This window comes from Schizosaccharomyces cryophilus (assembly GCF_000004155.1).
Source record: "Schizosaccharomyces cryophilus OY26 unplaced genomic scaffold supercont4.1, whole genome shotgun sequence".
NCBI classification, from domain to species: Eukaryota; Fungi; Ascomycota; class Schizosaccharomycetes; order Schizosaccharomycetales; family Schizosaccharomycetaceae; genus Schizosaccharomyces; species Schizosaccharomyces cryophilus.
In genome coordinates, this window is record NW_013185624.1 from 2,145,712 (window position 1) to 2,165,490 (window position 19,779).

General features: G+C 37.5%; 9 protein-coding genes across 9 annotated transcripts; 6 read left to right on the plus strand and 3 right to left on the minus strand.

Annotated features, from left to right (window-relative positions):
• Positions 1 to 224: 224 nt before the first annotated feature.
• Positions 225 to 1,825, plus strand: SPOG_02755 (homoserine dehydrogenase). Its single transcript, XM_013165417.1, has 2 exons — positions 225 to 290; positions 461 to 1,825. The coding sequence occupies exons 1-2, from the start codon at positions 251 to 253 to the stop codon at positions 1,549 to 1,551; spliced, it is 1,131 nt and encodes a 376-aa protein (XP_013020871.1). The 5' UTR covers positions 225 to 250; the 3' UTR covers positions 1,552 to 1,825.
• Positions 1,826 to 2,130: 305 nt separating this feature from the next.
• On the plus strand, positions 2,131 to 5,050 carry SPOG_02754 (GTPase activating protein Sec23b). The gene is made up of 4 exons (XM_013165416.1): positions 2,131 to 2,255; positions 2,304 to 2,475; positions 2,523 to 2,554; positions 2,717 to 5,050. Exons 1-4 carry the CDS (start codon positions 2,225 to 2,227, stop codon positions 4,777 to 4,779), a joined length of 2,298 nt encoding a protein of 765 aa, XP_013020870.1. The 5' UTR covers positions 2,131 to 2,224; the 3' UTR covers positions 4,780 to 5,050.
• Positions 5,051 to 5,208: 158 nt separating this feature from the next.
• Positions 5,209 to 7,012, plus strand: SPOG_02753 (membrane transporter). Its single transcript, XM_013165415.1, has 7 exons — positions 5,209 to 5,531; positions 5,579 to 5,850; positions 5,894 to 5,963; positions 6,021 to 6,145; positions 6,185 to 6,445; positions 6,490 to 6,689; positions 6,732 to 7,012. The coding sequence occupies exons 1-7, from the start codon at positions 5,346 to 5,348 to the stop codon at positions 6,851 to 6,853; spliced, it is 1,236 nt and encodes a 411-aa protein (XP_013020869.1). The 5' UTR covers positions 5,209 to 5,345; the 3' UTR covers positions 6,854 to 7,012.
• On the minus strand, positions 6,427 to 9,453 carry SPOG_02752 (cytoskeletal protein). The gene is made up of 3 exons (XM_013165414.1): positions 7,435 to 9,453; positions 7,119 to 7,394; positions 6,427 to 7,064 (listed from the first exon to the last, which is right to left on the minus strand). The coding sequence occupies exons 1-3, from the start codon at positions 8,920 to 8,922 to the stop codon at positions 6,987 to 6,989; spliced, it is 1,842 nt and encodes a 613-aa protein (XP_013020868.1). The 5' UTR covers positions 8,923 to 9,453; the 3' UTR covers positions 6,427 to 6,986.
• A 91-nt stretch (positions 9,454 to 9,544) lies between these two features.
• SPOG_02751 (Mam33 family protein) lies at positions 9,545 to 10,745 on the plus strand. Its single transcript, XM_013165413.1, has 2 exons — positions 9,545 to 9,988; positions 10,049 to 10,745. The coding sequence occupies exons 1-2, from the start codon at positions 9,672 to 9,674 to the stop codon at positions 10,548 to 10,550; spliced, it is 819 nt and encodes a 272-aa protein (XP_013020867.1). The 5' UTR covers positions 9,545 to 9,671; the 3' UTR covers positions 10,551 to 10,745.
• On the minus strand, positions 10,575 to 14,361 carry SPOG_02750 (uncharacterized protein). Its single transcript, XM_013165412.1, has 3 exons — positions 14,280 to 14,361; positions 11,374 to 14,229; positions 10,575 to 11,315 (listed from the first exon to the last, which is right to left on the minus strand). The coding sequence occupies exons 1-3, from the start codon at positions 14,328 to 14,330 to the stop codon at positions 10,920 to 10,922; spliced, it is 3,303 nt and encodes a 1,100-aa protein (XP_013020866.1). The 5' UTR covers positions 14,331 to 14,361; the 3' UTR covers positions 10,575 to 10,919.
• Positions 14,362 to 14,567: 206 nt separating this feature from the next.
• Positions 14,568 to 17,082, plus strand: SPOG_02749 (ATP-dependent RNA helicase Ste13). The gene is made up of 3 exons (XM_013165411.1): positions 14,568 to 14,889; positions 14,969 to 15,018; positions 15,070 to 17,082. The coding sequence occupies exons 1-3, from the start codon at positions 14,785 to 14,787 to the stop codon at positions 16,373 to 16,375; spliced, it is 1,461 nt and encodes a 486-aa protein (XP_013020865.1). The 5' UTR covers positions 14,568 to 14,784; the 3' UTR covers positions 16,376 to 17,082.
• On the minus strand, positions 16,243 to 18,782 carry SPOG_02748 (transport complex peripheral subunit Cog6). The gene is made up of 3 exons (XM_013165410.1): positions 18,513 to 18,782; positions 17,496 to 18,457; positions 16,243 to 17,454 (listed from the first exon to the last, which is right to left on the minus strand). The coding sequence occupies exons 1-3, from the start codon at positions 18,771 to 18,773 to the stop codon at positions 16,698 to 16,700; spliced, it is 1,980 nt and encodes a 659-aa protein (XP_013020864.1). The 5' UTR covers positions 18,774 to 18,782; the 3' UTR covers positions 16,243 to 16,697.
• Positions 18,765 to 19,778, plus strand: SPOG_02747 (uncharacterized protein). Its single transcript, XM_013165409.1, has one exon. It carries the CDS (start codon positions 19,244 to 19,246, stop codon positions 19,559 to 19,561), a length of 318 nt encoding a protein of 105 aa, XP_013020863.1. The 5' UTR covers positions 18,765 to 19,243; the 3' UTR covers positions 19,562 to 19,778.
• Position 19,779: the final 1 nt, after the last annotated feature.

Sequence of the window (19,779 nt, forward strand, 5' to 3'; positions counted from 1 at the left end):
ATTAGAACTTCTTCTCGAACGCAGGAATTGTGGAATTCCTCATAATAACATCGTTTGATCAATGTTGCTGGGTAAACCATCTTTTCGATTTTTTTTTTCGTGGGTTTCCAAGGAAAAAATAAACGTTTCTTGTGTAAAACAATTTTCACATTTCGGCAGATATTTATCATTCACATCAATTCCAAGTCGTCTACCCCAGGCGTCCTTCTCTACTGGATTTTATTCCTCTGCCAACAACGGTCTTCGCAAAATGACTGCTGAAAGAACAAACGTTAACGTTGCTATCATTGGTAAGTAAGCTTCGAAATTTCCTTTCTTTATTTCTTTCTTTTGTTTAGAATGTAGAAAAAGAGGAATGAATGAAAAATGGGAATCTACCTTACAACCTATTTTTACATTCAATTTTCTACCATCATATCATACTTTTTTCTGAACCATACTTGCTAACCACTTTCATCAGGTACTGGTACCATTGGTAGTGAGCTTTTGAACCAAATCAAGGACTTCAATATCAAGGCCTCTCAAAATGGTACTCCTTCCTTCAACGTCGTCGCCATCACCAGCACAAGAGGCTACTACATTTCTAAGGACTACAAACCCATTGATTTGACCCAATGGAGAAGTTTGCATGCCCAAAACCAAGGTGCTCTTTCCATTGACATTTTGCTCGACTTCCTTTCGAATTCTCCTCTTCCTGCCATCATGGTTGACAACACTTCTTCTGAGCTCGTCGCTTATTCTTACCCCAAGTTCTTGTCCAAGAAGATCAGCATTGCTACTCCTAACAAAAAGGCTTTCTCTGCGAATGCCGAGGTCTACAACTCTTTAGTTGAGGCTACCAAGAGAAGCGGTGCTCATTTGATGCACGAAGCTTCTGTTGGTGCTGGTCTGCCCATCATCTCCACACTCAAGGAACTCATTGCTACTGGTGACGAGATCCTCAAAGTTGAAGGTATCTTTTCTGGCACTTTGTCTTATATTTTCAATGTTTGGTCTCCCAATGGTAAGAAGGGCACTGCCTCTTTCTCTGACATCGTCAAGATCGCTAAAGAAAATGGCTACACCGAACCAGATCCTCGTGATGACTTGAACGGTATGGACGTTGCACGCAAAGTCACTATTTTGTCTCGCATTGCCGGTGTTCAGGTTGAGTCTCCCAGTTCCTTCCCTGTCAAGTCTTTGATTCCTAAGCCTTTGGAATCTGCTGCTAATGCTGATGAGTTTATGGCTGGTTTGCCCAATTATGATACTGAATTTGCCAAGATCCGTGAAGAAGCCGATAAGGAAGGGAAGGTTGTCCGTTTCGTTGGTGAGGCTGATGTTGTCAATAAATCTACCTTGGTTAAGCTTGAAAAGTATGACGCTTCTCATCCTTTTGCCAACCTTCAATCTTCTGACAACATTATCGCTTTCACTACAAAGCGCTACCAAGCCCGTCCTCTCGTCATCATTGGTGCTGGTGCTGGTCCCGCTGTCACTGCTGCTGGTGTTCTTGGTGATATGATTAAGATCATGAGCCAGGTTCGTACTCGCGATGCTCCCAGCGCTTAAACAACTAACTCTGGATGGTGATATTTTGGATTTTACTTAGATTTTGAAGAAATTAAAAATGTGCGTATAATGGTTCATTCGTTGTACCTGGATTCCAATGGAATTTTTAATTTGCTGTAATCATAAAATCTTTACTGGTTTTAGCTTTCTTTCTCTAATCTCTTCATGATGTAAATTCAACATGGAGTGAAAGCTATGCCAGCAATTGTCATTCAATTTTATTGGCTTAACAAGATAAGAGAAAGCAACCAAATAAAAATAATCTGTAAACTGTAAACTGTAACTGTCTTATAAACCTCGTCACTCTTCATACATCTATATCCTTCCACAACCAATAAATTACCCATAGTCACCATATCATTAACCGTACAAGTAACCCAAATAATTGAATTTATATGTGTATATGTACTTTATGATACAAATAAAATCATTATGCAGCTAACAATTCATCATATATCACTAAAATACACACATGCAAAATATTGTTTATTAAAGCATCTATACTAATTTCGGTAAACATACTTATCAACTAAATATGCCTTCACTAAGCCTTTTACCATAATATTACCAGCCGCGTTATTTTGCACTAAGTGTTTGTCCAACTGACTAAAAGGGAAATGTTTTCATCCATACATCAAAAGAAAGGCTGAAAGCCCTATCATAGAGGGGGAATATGGACTTTGAATCAATAGAAGATCAAGATGGTATGTAAATTTATTTGTCTTTTGGTTTTGCTAATGTGTTTTTGCCAGGAATTCGTCTGTCTTGGAATATGTTTCCAGCTACAACGGCGGAAAGCACAAGAGCGGTAATTCCGATTGGCGCTATGTACAAACCTTTGCATCAAAAACCTGATCTTGTCACCGCTCCTTATGAACCTATTATCTGCCGAGCACCATGTCGAGCAGTTTTGAATCCTTATTGGTATGGGCTGAGAACCTTTATAGGAAGCTTAACTGACTATTTTTTAGTAACGTAGACTTGCGTGCAAGATTCTGGATTTGTAAGTGAAATGAGTATTGATTTGAAAACTCCTTTGTCTGTGACGTGAAAGTCTCTGTTTATAGTTCTAGCATCCAGAATGAGCAGATCATTGGACTTTTTTTCTCCCTCAGACAAAGCAGATTCGTTTTTTTTGAATATATGAAGCTAACCTTGTGTTTAGGTCCGTTCTGTTATCAAAGAAACTCTCTTCCTCCTCAGTATCATGACATTTCCACAAATAATTTACCTTTGGAGCTTCTTAGTCAAAATACGACTATGGAATATACTTTAAGTCGCCCTGTAAAGGCTCCTCCCGTATTTTTGTTCCTCCTCGATACTGCCGTTCCTGATTCTGAACTTCAAGCCTTGAAGGATGCTATCATTGTCAGTCTCAGTCTTCTCCCTCCAGACGCGATCGTAGGTTTAGTTACTTTTGGCTCTGTGATTCAGGTACATGAAATTGGCTTTAGTGTCATCCCTAAATCTTTTTGTTTTCAACCTGATACAAGCTACACTAGTATGCAGCTTCAGTATTTACTTGGCTTATCTGGAGGACAGTTCCGTCCTGTAATCTCCAAAACTACTATCCAAGGTACTGGTGTTACTTTAAATTTAGGTGCCGCATCTCGATTTCTTTTACCCGTTCAGCAATGTGAGATACACCTTCTAAATATCCTTGAGCAGCTCCAACCTGACCCAACTCCTGTTCCACTTGGTAAGCGTGCCTCAAGATGTACTGGTGCAGCTCTGAAAATTTCAGCAACTCTTTTAGAGATAGCATTTCCTAAAAGTGGTGCTAGAATCGAATTATTCGCTGGTGGTCCTTGTACGGTGGGTCCTGGGCAGGTTGTTTCTGTCGAGCTGAAGGAACCCATTCGCTCACATTCCGAATTGGAAAATGACAAAGCAAAGCATTTTAAGAAAGCAAAAAAATTCTACAAGGAGGAGGCTCAACGGTTATCCGAACAAGGTCATGCCGTCGACATCTTCGCAGGATGCTTGGATCAGGTAGGAATCATGGAAATGGAAAGCCTTGTCAATTATACTGGTGGTCACATTGTACTTTCTGATTCATTCTCCACTTCAATCTTTAAACAAAGTTACCAAAGATTATTTAATGCGGACGAGTTTGGATATCTTAGGATGGGTTTCACCTCTACTTTGGATGTCTTAACGTCTAAGGGATTAAACGTTTGTGGTATGATTGGCAACGGATTGGGTGAGGGAAAAAGAAGTGACAATATCAGTGATACTGTGATCGGTATGGGCAAAACGGATTCGTGGAGAATTTCCGCGATATCCCCAAAGTCAACTTTTGCCATATATTTTGATTTGGCTAAAGAAATGAATAATCCTGCTTCTCAGCATCCAGCGCAATCATTTATTCAATTTCTAACATTATATCAACACGCTTCCGGTACTTATCGACTCCGCGTTACAACAGTTTCACGTTCTTTTGTCACTGGTCATGCTAAAAGTATATCAGATTCGTTTGATCAAGAAGCCGCCGCTGTATTGGTAGCTCGTATGGCATTATACAAATGCCAAAATGATGATGAGTTTGGTGTGGCTAGGTGGATAGATCGAACTCTTATAAGACTTTGCCAGAATTTTGCTGATTACAGAAAGGGTGATCCTTTAAGTTTCCGTCTTCTGCCGAATTTCACCCTATTCCCTCAATTTATGTTCCATCTTCGTCGCAGTCAATTCCTTCAAATTTTTAACAACTCTCCCGATGAAACCTCTTACTATCGTCATACATTGAACTTTTCCGATGTGATGGACTCTCTAATCATGATACAACCTACTCTCCAATCTTACAGCTTGGAACACCCTGAAGGAATTCCTGTTTTGCTTGATTCAATTTCCATCAAATCTGATGTGATCTTGTTGCTAGACACATTTTTCCATATTTTAATTTTCCATGGATCAGTAATTGCCCAATGGAGAAATGCTGGATATCAAGATTTACCAGAGTACAGCAACATAAAAGAGCTTCTGTTAGCACCCAAACTTGAAGTAACAGAACTTTTAACAGACCGTTTTCCTATCCCAAGATTTATCGTTTGTGATCAAGGAGGTAGTCAAGCTCGGTTTTTGTTATCTAGGATCAATCCTTCAGTATCTATTTCAGAGTCATCTCCCTACCATAATATGTCCGATAGTTCTGAACCTGTCCTAACTGATGATGTTAACTTACAAAAGTTTATGGAACATTTACGAAAAATGGCTGTCTTATCATGAATTATTGTTTTAATTAATATAAACCCTTCATTTGGTATATAAATCCTTTTTGCTGAAGATTGTTTTTAAGTTAGCATTAGAGAAAGCATTCCAAGCGAATAGAGAGTAATCATATGGTTACATATTTGATAAAGAAGCAATCAGCTTAAAAGGTCTAGCCTATGTTTAAGAAAAAACTGTAATAATGTATCTCTTTCTGAAAGCATTTCAGAATTACTTCTTAGCTTCTGTCGTTTTATTTGGAGGTAGTGCGAGTTGTGTTTGAACCCTGAGAAGTTATCCGATGTTAATCTGTCGGTATATTATTACTTTTAATTAAAAATTCAGACATTTTTTAAAAATCTAAACCGTTAAGCTTCATCTCAGTCAACTAGATGTTCATAACCTAAGTAACCCAAACTCCCAATAGTGAATACGTAATCACCCAACCTGTTCGTTACACGAAATCAAAGACTAAATATCTCTTCATACAATTGATCAAATTATACAAAATATAACCGAATTCAAATAATTAGGCTAAATTCAAGCAATAACTGTGCACTGTGCCGTTGACTAAACTAAACACGATGAACAGTGACGATTCTGATTATGATTTAAACACTGACTCTGAATATTCTATCTTCGACGAAAATGATGAATACGCCCTTCATGGATTTAATAATTCATTAGGCTTGTCGGATCTTGTGGATGTTCCAAACATTTTCCAGCTGTATTCCTGGTTACAAAGGCATTATACTAAGAAAAAGAGACAGGTACGTTTCATTTTTTTGAGTATTTCTTTTTAACAAGTGATACAAAGATTCGGCATCGTGTAGATCGTCAGAAAAACAAATTACAACCTTTGCATCGTCAGCTGAACCAAGAGTCTGAGAAAATAAAAGAGAAATTTGGAAATTCCATTGATGAGTTGCAAGAAAAATGGAATTCAGGAAAGATGGTTCGTCTTCGTGACAAAATATCTTTTGTTTTGGGAGTTAGTACCGCCATTTTGACGGCCCTGCTTTTGGGAATGGCTCCAGAGTATATTCACATATGGTACACAATTCAACTTCTTGTTTACCTTCCACTAAGGTATCAAATTTTTTATTTTATTGTTTACTAATTTAGAATCCAGATATTATACATACCATCGGAAAGGTTATGTCTACTTCATTGCTGATTTTTGTTATTGGGGGAATGTTATGGTACGCGCTCTTCTTTCCATATCCATTTCCGAAATATATTATCTAACTCATCGATAGTTACTAGCTTATATATGGTTCTTTCCCTTCAGCAAGAGGCTATTTATCTTAAGCTACTCAGTGAGCTACGGCACACTTGCTTGGTCCGTTGTAGCTTGGCGGAATAGTCTTTTATTTCACTCTCTGTATGTCGATTCAAATTCTTTTTCAACTAACAATTTCAGGGACAAAATTACTAGTCTATTCATTCATTTTTTTCCCCCTCTAGTTTTACATACACTAGTACATTTAGTCAAACCTTCTCATCTGAAGGAACGTTTTCCAGCTATACTCAATGTCCCAACCATTTATTTGGGCTCTTCAATAAAGATTGCGTCTATATCGTACGCTTTATGGCAAATATGGTACTACTTTTTCATCCAAGTCGGAAAGCGTAAACAAATACAGGAAGGAAAACCTACTTCGTTTACATGGATGTCGAAAGCGTATGTCTTTTATATGTTTCCTTCTTAACTAACCTTGTTACTAGCTACTCAAAAACGACTTTAGGAAAAGCGATAAACACGTTGCCTGAAAATCTTCGACCATTCGCCTTTATGGTCCTCCAATATTTATACTCTATTACTACGATGTGTCCATGCTCTATTTGGTATAACAACAAAGTATATTCCACTGCTTTTTTGGTTGTTATTTTTGGTTGGTCAATCTGGAACGGCGCATCATATTATAGTAAGTCAGTAGCTAAATATGCAACTGCTAACATTATTTTAGTCGATGTTTTTGGTATGAGATTTCAAAAAGAATTGGAAGCATTACGACGTGAAATCGCTAATGATCCTTCACGTTCCTCTCCGTCCAGCGGAATAAGTTCGGAAAATTCCAAAAAGAAATGATACCCATTAATCCTTTGAATAGTTTTGCAAGTTCTTTGCAATAAATAAAAATTATGATTATCAATATATGAACCTTCAATTTCTTCCTTTTTAATTCATCAGAAATCATGACAGAAAAGGGTATCAATAAAAACTAGTTTGAGTGAAATCTTAGTGAAGCATATATCATTTTATCAACTTCTGGTAAGCATGCAAAAAACATTTCACCGTACTGCATGGTTAGTACTAAATTTAAAATATCGTTAAGTAACCTCCTATTCCATACCTTATGTTGTTTGATTTTATCTAGTAGCTGTATAACTTTTTGACGCGCAGAGTTTGATATGTGATATAGTCCATATGCAATTATAGTCAATCCCCCTTCATGCAGTGGGCATAAACTAAGTAAATAAGTAATATCCTCGTCTGTCGTTATGTACTGTTCCAATGCCGAATAAATGCAAGCGGCGTCCTCAGAAGATACAACCTGAAAACGAAGCCTATCTAAATGGTAAGCAATATCCATGCATAGCATGACAGGTATATACGTGTTTGCCATTCTCTGTAAATGTTAGTTTATAATTTCACAAAATAAGACATACATGGCAGTAATTTTCATAAGATTTGGTCTTTCTCCATTCCTCGATTTTTCCAGCCATGAGAGATAATTCGTTCGCTCTCGCAGTACGATCTGGCCAAAACCACCCAAAACCTTCCAACTTGTAGTTTTCTACATGGGGATTAAGTGAAGATGATTCTAAGAACAGATGTTCATAGCTAATTGCCTTCCTAATGAAAGATAACAAGTAAGTTCGGATTTTCCAACGAACGAGTAACTCCTTGTTTGAGTGGGTAAGCAATTCATGTAAATCACTAATCAAGTACTGTTCACTGTGTCCCTTCAACTTTCTTGAAGGAGAAAGTTGATTATAAGGTACAGCAGCAACAAGCTCCAAAACTTTAGAACTCATCTTTTTTTTGGTTAGTTCAGGTGATACGTGAATTATTTGGTTGTCTAAATCGCAAAGCAAATCCCACCAATTTTGATGATAAAGAAATGTCGGGTTCATTGCTCCAGCTATATAACCAGGGAGCTTCAATAATTGATCGACGTTGGATAAGTCGACGTACGGAAAAGTCATATTCAAGTACCCTTGTAATAATCCAGAAGCCCCGGAAGCCAAAGCACAAGCAGATAAGACGAAGGAGGTTAAGACATGTGCTGGAAGCTTGCTAGTAAGAAAGAGAACTCGTTTTTGTAGAATTAGGGAATTGATGAGAACAATAATAGGATTTGTGTCACCTACACCAGCAGGCAAGCTCGACGTGTATTTCGAAAGCGGAAATGGACTGTTAATGAATGTTTGAATTAGATTGGAAATACTATACTCACCTACGCATTCCGGTAGGAAGACAGTAGGAACTGCACAAGTCGTGATATCTGGTGTATTATCTGCCGAAGTACTCAATAAAAACTTTGTCGGCGGAATTTTTAAAGAAACGCCAGAATCAAGCAAGGGAGGGGAATAACTATTAGTTCCAATCTCAGACTTCTGAGTCTGAAATTCAACATAAGGATGGAAGTCGTTTAAAGTCAATATGACTGAAGAATCTAAAGAGACATCTAAGAAAAAAGAGTGAAAATCGTGACTGCACAGTTTTTTAAACACATGCTCTAATGTTAGAGAAGAAGGTGAAGCATCGAAACTGCTCCAAGCAGTATCTAATAAAGGTTTTAGTGCTTGAACATGAGGAAAAGAGGTGCAAATAGCCATTGCCGACAGACTACCATTTCTTTTAGCAAGTCGCTCACGTTTTGTACGAATAACGTTTAGAACGTGATAGACTTCTGAGCCATTTGGCCCTTTGATAGCCTTGGTTACTGAAGGAAAAAGGGAATACGCTTGAATATCCTCACGAAAATGAAGGAAAAACTGCAACCAGTCCTCATTTCGTTCGTGAATCCTATCAGGTAACATGATTTCCGCAAGGAATCGGAAATCATAGTGACTAGTCTGAGGAAACTGATATTGCAAAACGGGACCTTGATCAGGATCGAACACAGCAGTGAAAATATAATCAATATTCATGTAGAAGGGCTTTATAAAGTATGATGGACAGATTTAATAATCAATGATATACAAAATAAGAAAAAATAACAAATAAGACCAAACACTAATGTACAAGAACAAAAAAGGATTGAATCATTAACACCAGCGATTTAGCAAAATCACTCAACGCCAAATTAACCAATGTGAATGTAGAAGGGTACCAAAAGGAAAAAGGAGTAAACAACAATTTTTGATAGTCTCGATACAACCGAAAGGACGTACCAGCCGCCGCGTGGATATTCTACTGAAACACGAAACGCGTATATGCCTTTGGAAATACTTCTACAAAAACAAAAATAAGGTATTTTTAAGCAAAAAATGTGCTTTCGTTGTAGTTTATGAAGCAAATACAGCAGAATCGACAGGTTATATTCTTAGATAGCTCTTTAGCGCATACTTTTGAGAATATAGCGATGAATAGCTGTTTCTATTCTTTATGTAAACACTTCAGATACTATTTACATGAGCAATTCTTTCTTGCTTCGAAAACGAAAAAGTCACCATAGACGCGTTCAATGCAAGCTTTTGTTGACGAGTTCCATGTTACTTTGTGACTATCGTATTACAATCTGTTCAAATACAATATTACAATGCTCATAATTAAGACAAGAATATCACACTAAAGAGGAACTTATTGTCATTCCATAACTATTCACAACAGGTCGGTATCTAACCAGCACGTAGCATTTCTTCCTTATACATTTCCAATTTGACGAAATCGATTGGATATGAGTTTTGTAAAAGCTTTTCCTCGTTTCCGTGTGGCCACGCAGGCTATTTCTAAGCAGTTTTCCACCTACCGGTTTGCTGCTTCTCCTAGAGTTGCACGTTTGCAGAGAAGCCAAATTATTGCAAGAGCTCCCTTTGGCATTCGTATGGCTTCCCATGATTCTAGGAAAGATTTGTTAGCTGCTTTGGAGTCGGAGCTTGACTATGAGAAGAAGCACGTTTTGACAGACACTTCTTTGCCTCCCATCCCATACGAAATTGAGGACATCCGTGGAGATGCCACAGTGAAGTTGAAAACACAAAAGGGTGATGAAACGTACGAACGCAGGAGTTTGATGAGCTCAAAATCTAGAAAGGTTTACTAACTTTTGTTCAGTATCTATATCAAGTTTAATGTTTCCGACGATACTCAGGAACCCGCCATGGAAGAGAATGAGTTGAGCGATTTTCAAGAAGAGTATGAAAATAAGGGTCAAAATCAGCCCATTCAAGAGATCCCGGAAGACGAGGTTGGTACTTCTGAGGCTTTGGGTCGCTTCCAACCTTGTACTGTTGAAGTCTTGAAACCTGGTGCCGGAGTTTTGGCTTTCGAAGCTATGGCTTACGATGAAGGCTTCGAAATTGAGAACATTTTCTTCTCTAAGGATACTGACGTCTTAACTTCTGACAGTGTTGAAGCTGAATGGACTCGCCGCAAACAATATCTTGGCCCTTCCTTTAAGGAATTAGATCCGGAGCTTCAAGACCTCTTCCACAGTTTCTTGGAAGAACGTCACATTGATTCTGAAACCGCCTCCTTCGTCATTTCTTTCGGTTTAACTAAAGAACTCAAGGAGTACGTACGTTGGTTGGAAAATGTTCGTGATTTTGTCAAGTAAAGTGATCTACCCAAATTTTGCTTACTTTCTTCCTGGTATATTGTGTGTGCATGTATCTGAAGAGTTACTTGCTTACGTTAAGTGACCATCTCATATATTTCAAACCTCCAAATTTCTTCCTAATTTTACATAATAGGCAAGTCATAAATTTGAGTATACTAAAAATAAAATTAACCTTAATCTAAACCAGTCCCAAAACTTTTTATCCATATTTAACACCAAATAGTAAGAATTTAACCAAAAAGAACCCCTTTTGTTTCGTTGCTTGGGGCTTTTTCCTTTTCCTTTTTCTTTTTACAAAAATCAATTTTCAGATTATAACCATTTAGAAAATTGAAATCTTTCAGCCATTATTCCGTTTATGCTCTATTAAATTTGCAAACGAAGAGATTTAATCAAGTCACCTCCCACCTGTTGAATCTGTTGACACACGGCGACTGCGTCCACAACCACTAAATCATTTTCAACGACCTTGAAAGGATAATTTGTATTAATTTTAAAATGACGCGAATTCAGAACGGCAGGATTGAAGATACCACCAATTGTTTTGGGGTCATCTTTGTTGTAAAACAGATAAATTGTATCACTGAAAGCGTTTTCTATTTCCCCAATGAAATCACTAACAGGTGAAAATCCAGGTCTCTCGGAAGATAGAACTTTCAGGTTCTTGTACTTAAGTTTGGCATTTTCACGGTACGTAGGAATATGACTTGCATGTAATTCTATCACGAAATGATATGCATCCATTGAGCTTTTGAACAGAGACTAAAATTAAGTTAGTAAACAGAACCCAAATACAATGAAATATTAATAAAGTGCTTACCTTAAAATTTGCCATTGGTTTCATCAATTCCGATACAGCCGCCCTAGCTAATACAGTAATTCGATTAGCAATCATTTTAGTTGGCGTTTTCCACCCAAGGTGTTTACTTTCTAAATCATAATCCACGACGATATAAAATGGATTACGACTCATTGAAACATCCTGCTTTCGCAATACTTCTAATTTTTCAGTTGCTTGCGACTGTATGTTTGATGGTAACCTTTGACGAAAATCAATCACCAGTGGCTCAAAACGCCAATCCCAGTTGGCCAAGAAATGTAGCATTCTGCATAAAGCTGTTTCTCCACTAGCAGTGACTTGCCAAGCATTAGAGTTTACGTAGACACTAGCTATTAAAAGCTCTATCACTTCATCGCTTACGTGATTGGTAAGCAAATGGCTGTAAAACCAATGCTTAGCAAGGCGAACAGCCATGGAATAACTCCTGTGTGTTTGACAGATTGCTTGAATAGCAAGGGTATGCTGAGGTATGAATTTGAACATATGGTCGTATACGTACAAACCTTCTTGTCCTTTCTGTTTTGTTATAGAGTTCCTTTCAAGTGATTTCCATAAGGCTGCTTCTTTATCGTTTCGTATTCTGTAACGAAATGTGAATCCGCTGGAATATAACACTTGTAGAAAACAACAATTGTAAGTAGGATGATCCGTATTCTCAAGTCCCACGGCTGCCTTTTCAACATTGTCCAATTCTTCCATATATTCAGCTATCTTTAGCAAAAATGCAATCTTCGTTCTTTGAATGCCCTCTAACTCATCTGGCCAACGAGAAGAAGATTCGAACTGGAAAACTATGTCTATAGGCGTAGTCGCAAAAGTTTCATAAGCAGGAACACGACTACAACTATACCTCAATGCTTCGTCCGCTGGTAGGACCTCTGATATAGTAAGTGGAATATCCGATAAATTAAGAAGTGTTTTAACTGCTTCATTATAAGCTTCCATTACCGGTACATAATCATTGTATGTGTCAACGTTCGGTGATAATTTAGCATGGGTAAATAGCTGAAATTCTTCGTTATGAAACTTCAGCAAATCACCACATTTGTTTGAAATGTGATGGCTTATAACATATTTCATAATTCTCATAGGAATTTGTGAACGCTCACTAGGTGTTGAGGACTCCCAGTATACACTTTCAGCAATTCTACCATCCTTAAATTTTCTTAATTCGGATTTTTCTCCCCAGAATTCACGAAATTTTGCGGTGGCTTCAACGTCTTCTAGAGATGGACCGACATCAACCAATCGCAAGGAAACTTCTGGATTTAGTAAAAGTCCAAATGAAATTTTACTTGGATAATTGTTTTCTAACGAATCGTTTACTCCGGATGAAATAACGTCTGATTGAAACAGAAGAAGCCTATTTGCACGATCGTTCAAACCTTGGTCCAGTAAATTCCAAAGTCGTGCCAAATAATATGAAAATTTAGAATCCAAATCCGTCAATTCGACATAATTCTCAAGACTTGCTTCTAAATCCACAGGAATGGTACCAGAAACATCAAACTCGAGAATAGGAACATTCACTCGGGTGAGGAAAACCTTAGGAAAATTGGCAATTTCGTTCTCATTCAAAAGTTTCAATGAATGCAAAGAAGAGACCTTTAAATATTCAAAATATTTTTGATTCATTTTATAGAGTAAATTTGAACCAGTAGAGCAATCGACAAACGTAGGTGAAGAACGATCAACAATGGCCAAAGACGATGTGTCATAATTTACTCTATATAATGAATTCGAAAGACTATCAGAGGACAAAACCTGCAAAACACCCTTAAATAATTGAGTAGCATTCAAGTACGCAGACAAAACGCTGCCTGTGGGAAGTCCGGATGCGCTCATAAGAAGAGCAAGCAAAACATACCATTCTTGAAGGCCAAAGCCATACTGATGTATGCTTGAGCAGAAGCCTCTCATATTTAACCAGACGCTACCTAATCCGCAAGCCTCAACAAATTGAGGATTCACACTGTATTTTTTAATCAAATCCCGATAGTATAACATAGATTGATCCTCCAAAATAGAGGAATTGTAGAATGGAGTAGGAAGCAGTTCCTCACCAGCCGAAAGATTTCTAAGACTGTTTTTATGGCCCAACAACTTAGATGTAGGAAAGAAGGAAGTAAGACAAGGTATTATATGTATTGAAAATCTTTTACGCGACGAAGGATCTTCGGTTACTGGCTTCAACTGTAAAATAGGTCGGCGCACGTCCCCATGTAGAGCAATGTACTTGACCTCAACGTCAGTGCCAAGTTTTTGAACTACCTCTTTAGCTAAGCATGCTAGATAATATTCACGCTTATGGAAATAACGATTATTTAAAAAATCTTTAGGTGTGAAAAGTGTAGGAGGCATTTCAGCAAGTAGATCATACACCCAACCATCTGGAGTAGAAAAGAGCTTTCCACTGCTGGATAGAATACCAGCAGAAACCGATAATGGACTCGAAGACTTAACTTTAATGTTTGTATCTTCAGGGGGAAAGGGCTTGTGTAGAGGTATTTTAACACTGCCAGACTTCTCTAACTCTTTGCATGCTAGCCAGAAATTACATTCCTCAGATTCTGGAATACCTTTTAATACTTTCTTTATCCTTTCAACAAGAGAAAGAGACACCTTCAAATGCTTATTGCTAACAGAAATTTCTCTCACTAGCTCTACAGCCTGGAGGTCAAAAGCACTCGTCTTTGAAAGAGTAAGATTTTCTAAATCTTCGCGCTCTACTTCTGTCTTAAAGCGTTTTCGTTGAATAGAGTCATTAGGGGTTTGTATGCCATTTTTTGGACTGTCTTTAACATTATTATTGTTAACGTTCAAGGATTCATTCTGCTAGTCGATGTTAGCAATTGCTCTGAATCTTATACTATAGCTAAACTCACCTCATTAAAACTATCAGATGGTCCACTCAACTCTGTCTTTATGGCACTCATGACACCCCTAAAGAAATTTCCTGAGTCGTTGTCTGTAAATTCCACTACCGATAATTTTGTTGGCGTAAAACATAGGGTAGCAGGAATTCATAAAAAACCCATACACAAACGCTTGATAAAACAATTTCTATGCATTTCTTTGAAAATTCTATATAATACTACATTATAAATTTAGCAACATATACAGAATATGTTTAGGCTTTGTTTCCAACTTTACACGTCTTAACCTTCCCTATACCAACAACGGCCTCAATTTTCTGGAGTACCCTGAAAGGGTTATATATAAGAGTATTTACGGCCTAAACTGCTTGCAAAATACAGTAACTGTTAACATTTTGAAATCAAACTGATTTTTTTACGATACATTTTGTTGTAATCAACGAAAACAAATAAGTGTTTGGCAATATTTTGATTAGATCGTTCTTTCGACGTATATAAAGAAAAGGTTGACATTATGACTGAAAACTTAATTCAAAAATTGGAGAATGCGACCTTAAATGAACAGGATTGGAAAGCGCAATTACAGGCCACAAACGTTGATAAGCGGCCCAAGACCGAGGTATGTTTCTGAGAGTCTTATTTCGACTAATAGGACGATTATGATATTTTGAGAGCTGTTTATTAATTTCTTTAATTAGGATGTGACGAAAACTAGAGGTACCGAATTTGAGGATTATTATTTGAAGCGGTAAGTAGCTTTCAGGTCATAGCCGAATGAATTTCTCTAACTTCTCAAAAGTGAGCTTTTAATGGGTATTTTCGAAGCAGGCTTCGAACGCCCTTCCCCTATTCAAGAAGAATCCATCCCTATAGCCCTTAGCGGGCGCGATATTCTTGCTAGAGCCAAGAATGGAACCGGTAAAACTGCTGCCTTTGTTATTCCCTCTTTGGAAAAAGTAGACACAAAAAAAAACAAGATTCAAACTTTAATTCTTGTTCCTACTCGTGAGTTAGCACTCCAAACTTCTCAAGTTTGCAAAACTTTGGGCAAGCATATGAATATCAAGGTAATGGTTACCACTGGTGGTACGACTCTCAGAGATGATATTTTACGTTTGAACGACCCTGTCCACATCGTCGTTGGAACTCCTGGCCGTGTGCTTGATTTAGCCGGAAAAGGAGTAGCCAACTTCAGTGAATGTATGACCTTTGTAATGGATGAAGCCGACAAATTATTGAGCCCTGAATTTACCCCTATTATTGAGCAGCTACTCTCTTATTTCCCTAAAAACCGTCAAATTTCTTTATACAGTGCCACCTTCCCCTTGATCGTCAAAGCCTTTATGGACAAGTATCTTAGCAAGCCTTATGAAATTAATTTGATGGATGAACTTACTTTGCGAGGTATTACCCAGTATTATGCGTTTGTTGATGAAAGTCAAAAGGTGCATTGCCTCAATACCTTGTTCTCCAAGCTTCAAATTAATCAGTCTATTATCTTCTGCAACTCTACCAATCGCGTTGAGTTGCTCGCTAAAAAAATCACTGAGTTGGGATATTCATGCTTCTACTCTCATGCGAAAATGCTTCAATCTCATCGCAACCGTGTTTTTCACAATTTTAGAAATGGTGTCTGTAGAAACTTGGTTTGCTCTGATTTGTTAACCCGTGGTATTGATATCCAAGCTGTAAATGTTGTTGTCAATTTTGATTTCCCTAAGAACGCCGAGACCTATCTTCACCGTATTGGCCGTTCTGGTCGTTTTGGACACCGTGGTCTAGCTATCAGCTTCATTTCTTGGGCAGATCGTTTTAACTTATACCGTATTGAAAATGAGCTTGGTACTGAGATTCAACCTATTCCTTCTAGCATTGATCCTTCTTTGTATGTATTCCCCAATGGTAACTATCAAGTTCCCCGTCCTTTGGCTGGTACTGCTGAACAAGCTCTTGCTGCTCAGCAAGCTAGAGGCCAGGAATTCAATCATAATCGTAACAACTACCGTGGTCATTCTGGACGCGGTAACGGCGGTGGTTACCGTGGTGGATATGGTCCCAGACGTAACCCTAGATATGGAGGTTCCAATCCTAAGTCTTTATCATAAGGCTATGAAGCCCAACTTGTAGAAGGTCCTTGTGATATGATTAAAAATACTGTCTTTTAGACACTGTCACCAATTTTCCATTTATAAAGATGATGATCATATCATTCCCTTTTTTGATTTATTTGAAGACCTAAATTTGGGTGTACGTAGTTGAGGTGAAAGCCGCCAATTTGTGAATATGGAGTTAAAAGTTAATAGTCGTTTCAGATCTCATGATCGTTGACTCTTGACTCTAAAAATTTTGAATGATGTTAAATTCAATAGCAATTAGATTAGTGTACAGTTATGTTCATCTATTTTATTGTGGTCATTGCTTTTTTAGCTAGAAATCGAGAGTCGAATCTACATTCATGGCAATTTTCAATTCCTCAATTGACAACGGCCATACATATCCAACTATAGGTTGAACCTTTTGAGTGAATTGTTGGAATGATTGTATAAACTTTTCAGCTGTACTTTTCATTACATTTTCCATTATTAATGGAGCAGCAAGAAGTTGAAAATCTGCGATTATTTCCGAAATGGTTATAGTAACAAAAGAACTAAATCGTGAGACCTGTTGGTCCCAAGGGATAGACAAGAAGATAGCTTTTAGTTCTTCCTCATCGTCCTTGTTTTTAATCAAGTTGATGAGATCCGAAAGACCAGATTCGGTAAGATAAGTTTGATATACCAAATCAACCAGCTTTTCAACGTATGTATTTATGTAGCTTTCAAAGCTATCTCGTATAGGGGTGAGGAAATTGTAGCGCCTGAGGTAAGTAAGACAGCTGTCTAAAATGTTAAGTAAGTATATAATATCTCGGTGATTTAGTAAGCGGTTGGGAACCATAGTCAAACAAATTTGAAACACTTTTTCAAATAAATCGGAGAAGATTGCTATGAACTGCAGCTCATCTACTCCTGCCGCACTGAGAGATGCGTTTCGAATTTTAAAAATAGAATTTGCGTTTCGAAGGAAATTTGTAACAAAATCCGGTGGAAGCAAGTCGTCCGTAACTTTAGGTAAAGAAGAAGAAATAGCGTATAGCTCATCATCAATAACTGTTTTCATTCTTTGATAAGTAAAATCTTCAGTTCTTAAAAATATTAGTACAATATGGCAAAAAAATAAACATACGTCTTTAATATCTTTAAAACTATACAATTCTCGTGAATAATTTTTGAAAATGCTTCATGATAGAACCCAAGTAGCTCGACCAAATTGTATAAACGTATGGTATCAGTCAAATCGAGGATTGAGGTTTGCGCCCGCGACAACAAAGGACGGCAAATACCATACAAGCTACCATCTAGCAGATTATTTGCTTGTTCTTGAACAGTCGAGGGTAAGTCCCAAGGCGGCATCGGATGGCTATTTACTTGTTGTCTTCGACTAGCAAATATAGAATCTATCAGCTCTTTTTCGTTCACAATAGTCTGATGGATCCAGGCCAACAGATCCCCAATAAAGCGCAAACTATCTGGCGCTGAAAGCTCAATTGGTTTTGAGGAAGAAAGTGAATCACCTCTAGTCAAAGCAGTGACATACGCAGAATGAAGATTTTGCTGCCGTACCTGAATTATCAAATTTATCGTTCTACTGGACATTGTATTTTCAGATAAGAGCTTTGTTATTGCTCGTTTAATGTCTGGATTTGTTTCCATAGTTTGAATCACTCGAGGGTTTCTGAGTTCAAGTTCTACAAACCTGTACAGCTTACCATACGCAGTATCAATATGCTTCGACATGGTTTTTATAATCCCTTCGAGAGATTCATAGTTAAGGAACTCACTAACAGGAGTAAATAGAGAGTTTGTGTTATCATGAATGGATTGTGCTTTCTCAAGGATTGAATAAAAGCGATCGTCAACGTCGTTATGAGAAGTTAAATGAATTAGATCTTCATCTGAAATTAAGAAGTTGTTCTCAAAATACTCTATGCCGTTAAGCTTTTCATAAATGCGTTTCTCCTCAGCTTCGAAGGCTTGGTATTTGTTATACAATTCCAAGGCAGCTTTAGATTTGGAATTCCATTGAGAGTCATAAGAATCAATTAACCCTGAGAATGACGAGAAAGATTCATTCATGGATTCTATATGCTACTTGGGTTAGCTTGCAAGATACTCTTTTTGCAAATTGACCATTTTTCCATACATTTGTCAAATTAGATAATTCATGCAGAATAGAGCCATTTGTCCAAATCAAGTCTGAAAAGGTTTCAAAAGGGAATTGGTCTCGGGCTTCTTTCTCATTTTTGAATTTCCTTTCTGATAATTGTTGTAATGCAGACTCTAATTGAGGGTTCGCATAATTAATAGAGGACAATTGAGCAATGTTTTTTGATATCAGATTCCTAAATGACAGTAATATATCTTGTTTTGGTCTATATTCAGGCTTTTCGCTTTTTACCTCCATTGAGGTACTTGGTTAGAGGGTCTACCACCAAGTGCAAGGCAAATAAAGACTGAGTCATAAAACCTGGATAATTATTTTTGATTTATTTTACTTGAAATGGATTTGCAAATACTTGGATAAATGAATTAATCTGTTTGAATGAGCGAACGCAACCTGTTTCTTTTCAATGAAGTGCAAGAAGTGTAATTTACAGCATTTCTCCAAGAAAAACGGATCCTGAACTTTATCTATTTCAAGCGGCAGAGTCATTCTTATTCCTTTGCTGATTCACTGTCGCTTCCAGGCACTTTCAAAGACCAATTTCTACGGATTCTCAAGTACCCATATTCTACGTTCCTTTGTTTTCTCGTGTATTGATCATATTACTATTTTCTTTTTCTATTTCATCACTTCCGTCAAATAGTTTTCTCGGATTTTCGTTAATATTCAATTTCTATACTGGCATTACTAGATTTTCGATACAACCAAGGATGAGTATACCATCTACTATATACGGTTTGCTGGTAGATGACTGGTCCCGTTGTCAGCATTACCATAGCGAATTGGATATTGTAGCATTGCGGTGCTTTGCATGCAAAAGGTTTTACGCCTGTTTTACTTGTCATAACATCCTGGAGTCACATCGTTTTGAGCCATGGAAAGAAACACCAAATCTGTTCCCTGTTCTCTGTGGAGCATGTAAACATAACCTGACAAGGGATCAATATCAGCAAACCAGCAATTGTCCAAATTGCGAGCGTCCATTCAACCCAAATTGCCGAAAGCATAAAAGCTATTACTTTGCATAAAACCTTACCAAGTTGGAATGAATGTACTGGAAATGATTTACATCTATCCATTTTTTATTAAAGGTTCAAAGCGCTACTAGATCATAAAATGCAAGGCAAATTCATTGAAACCAAAGTGACGCTCAATGTTCATAAACCATAGCACTGGACTTGTTGAACTTGTTTATTCAAGTTTGTTTCCGTTACTTTTCGGTTACGTGGCAAAACAATGTTATAGG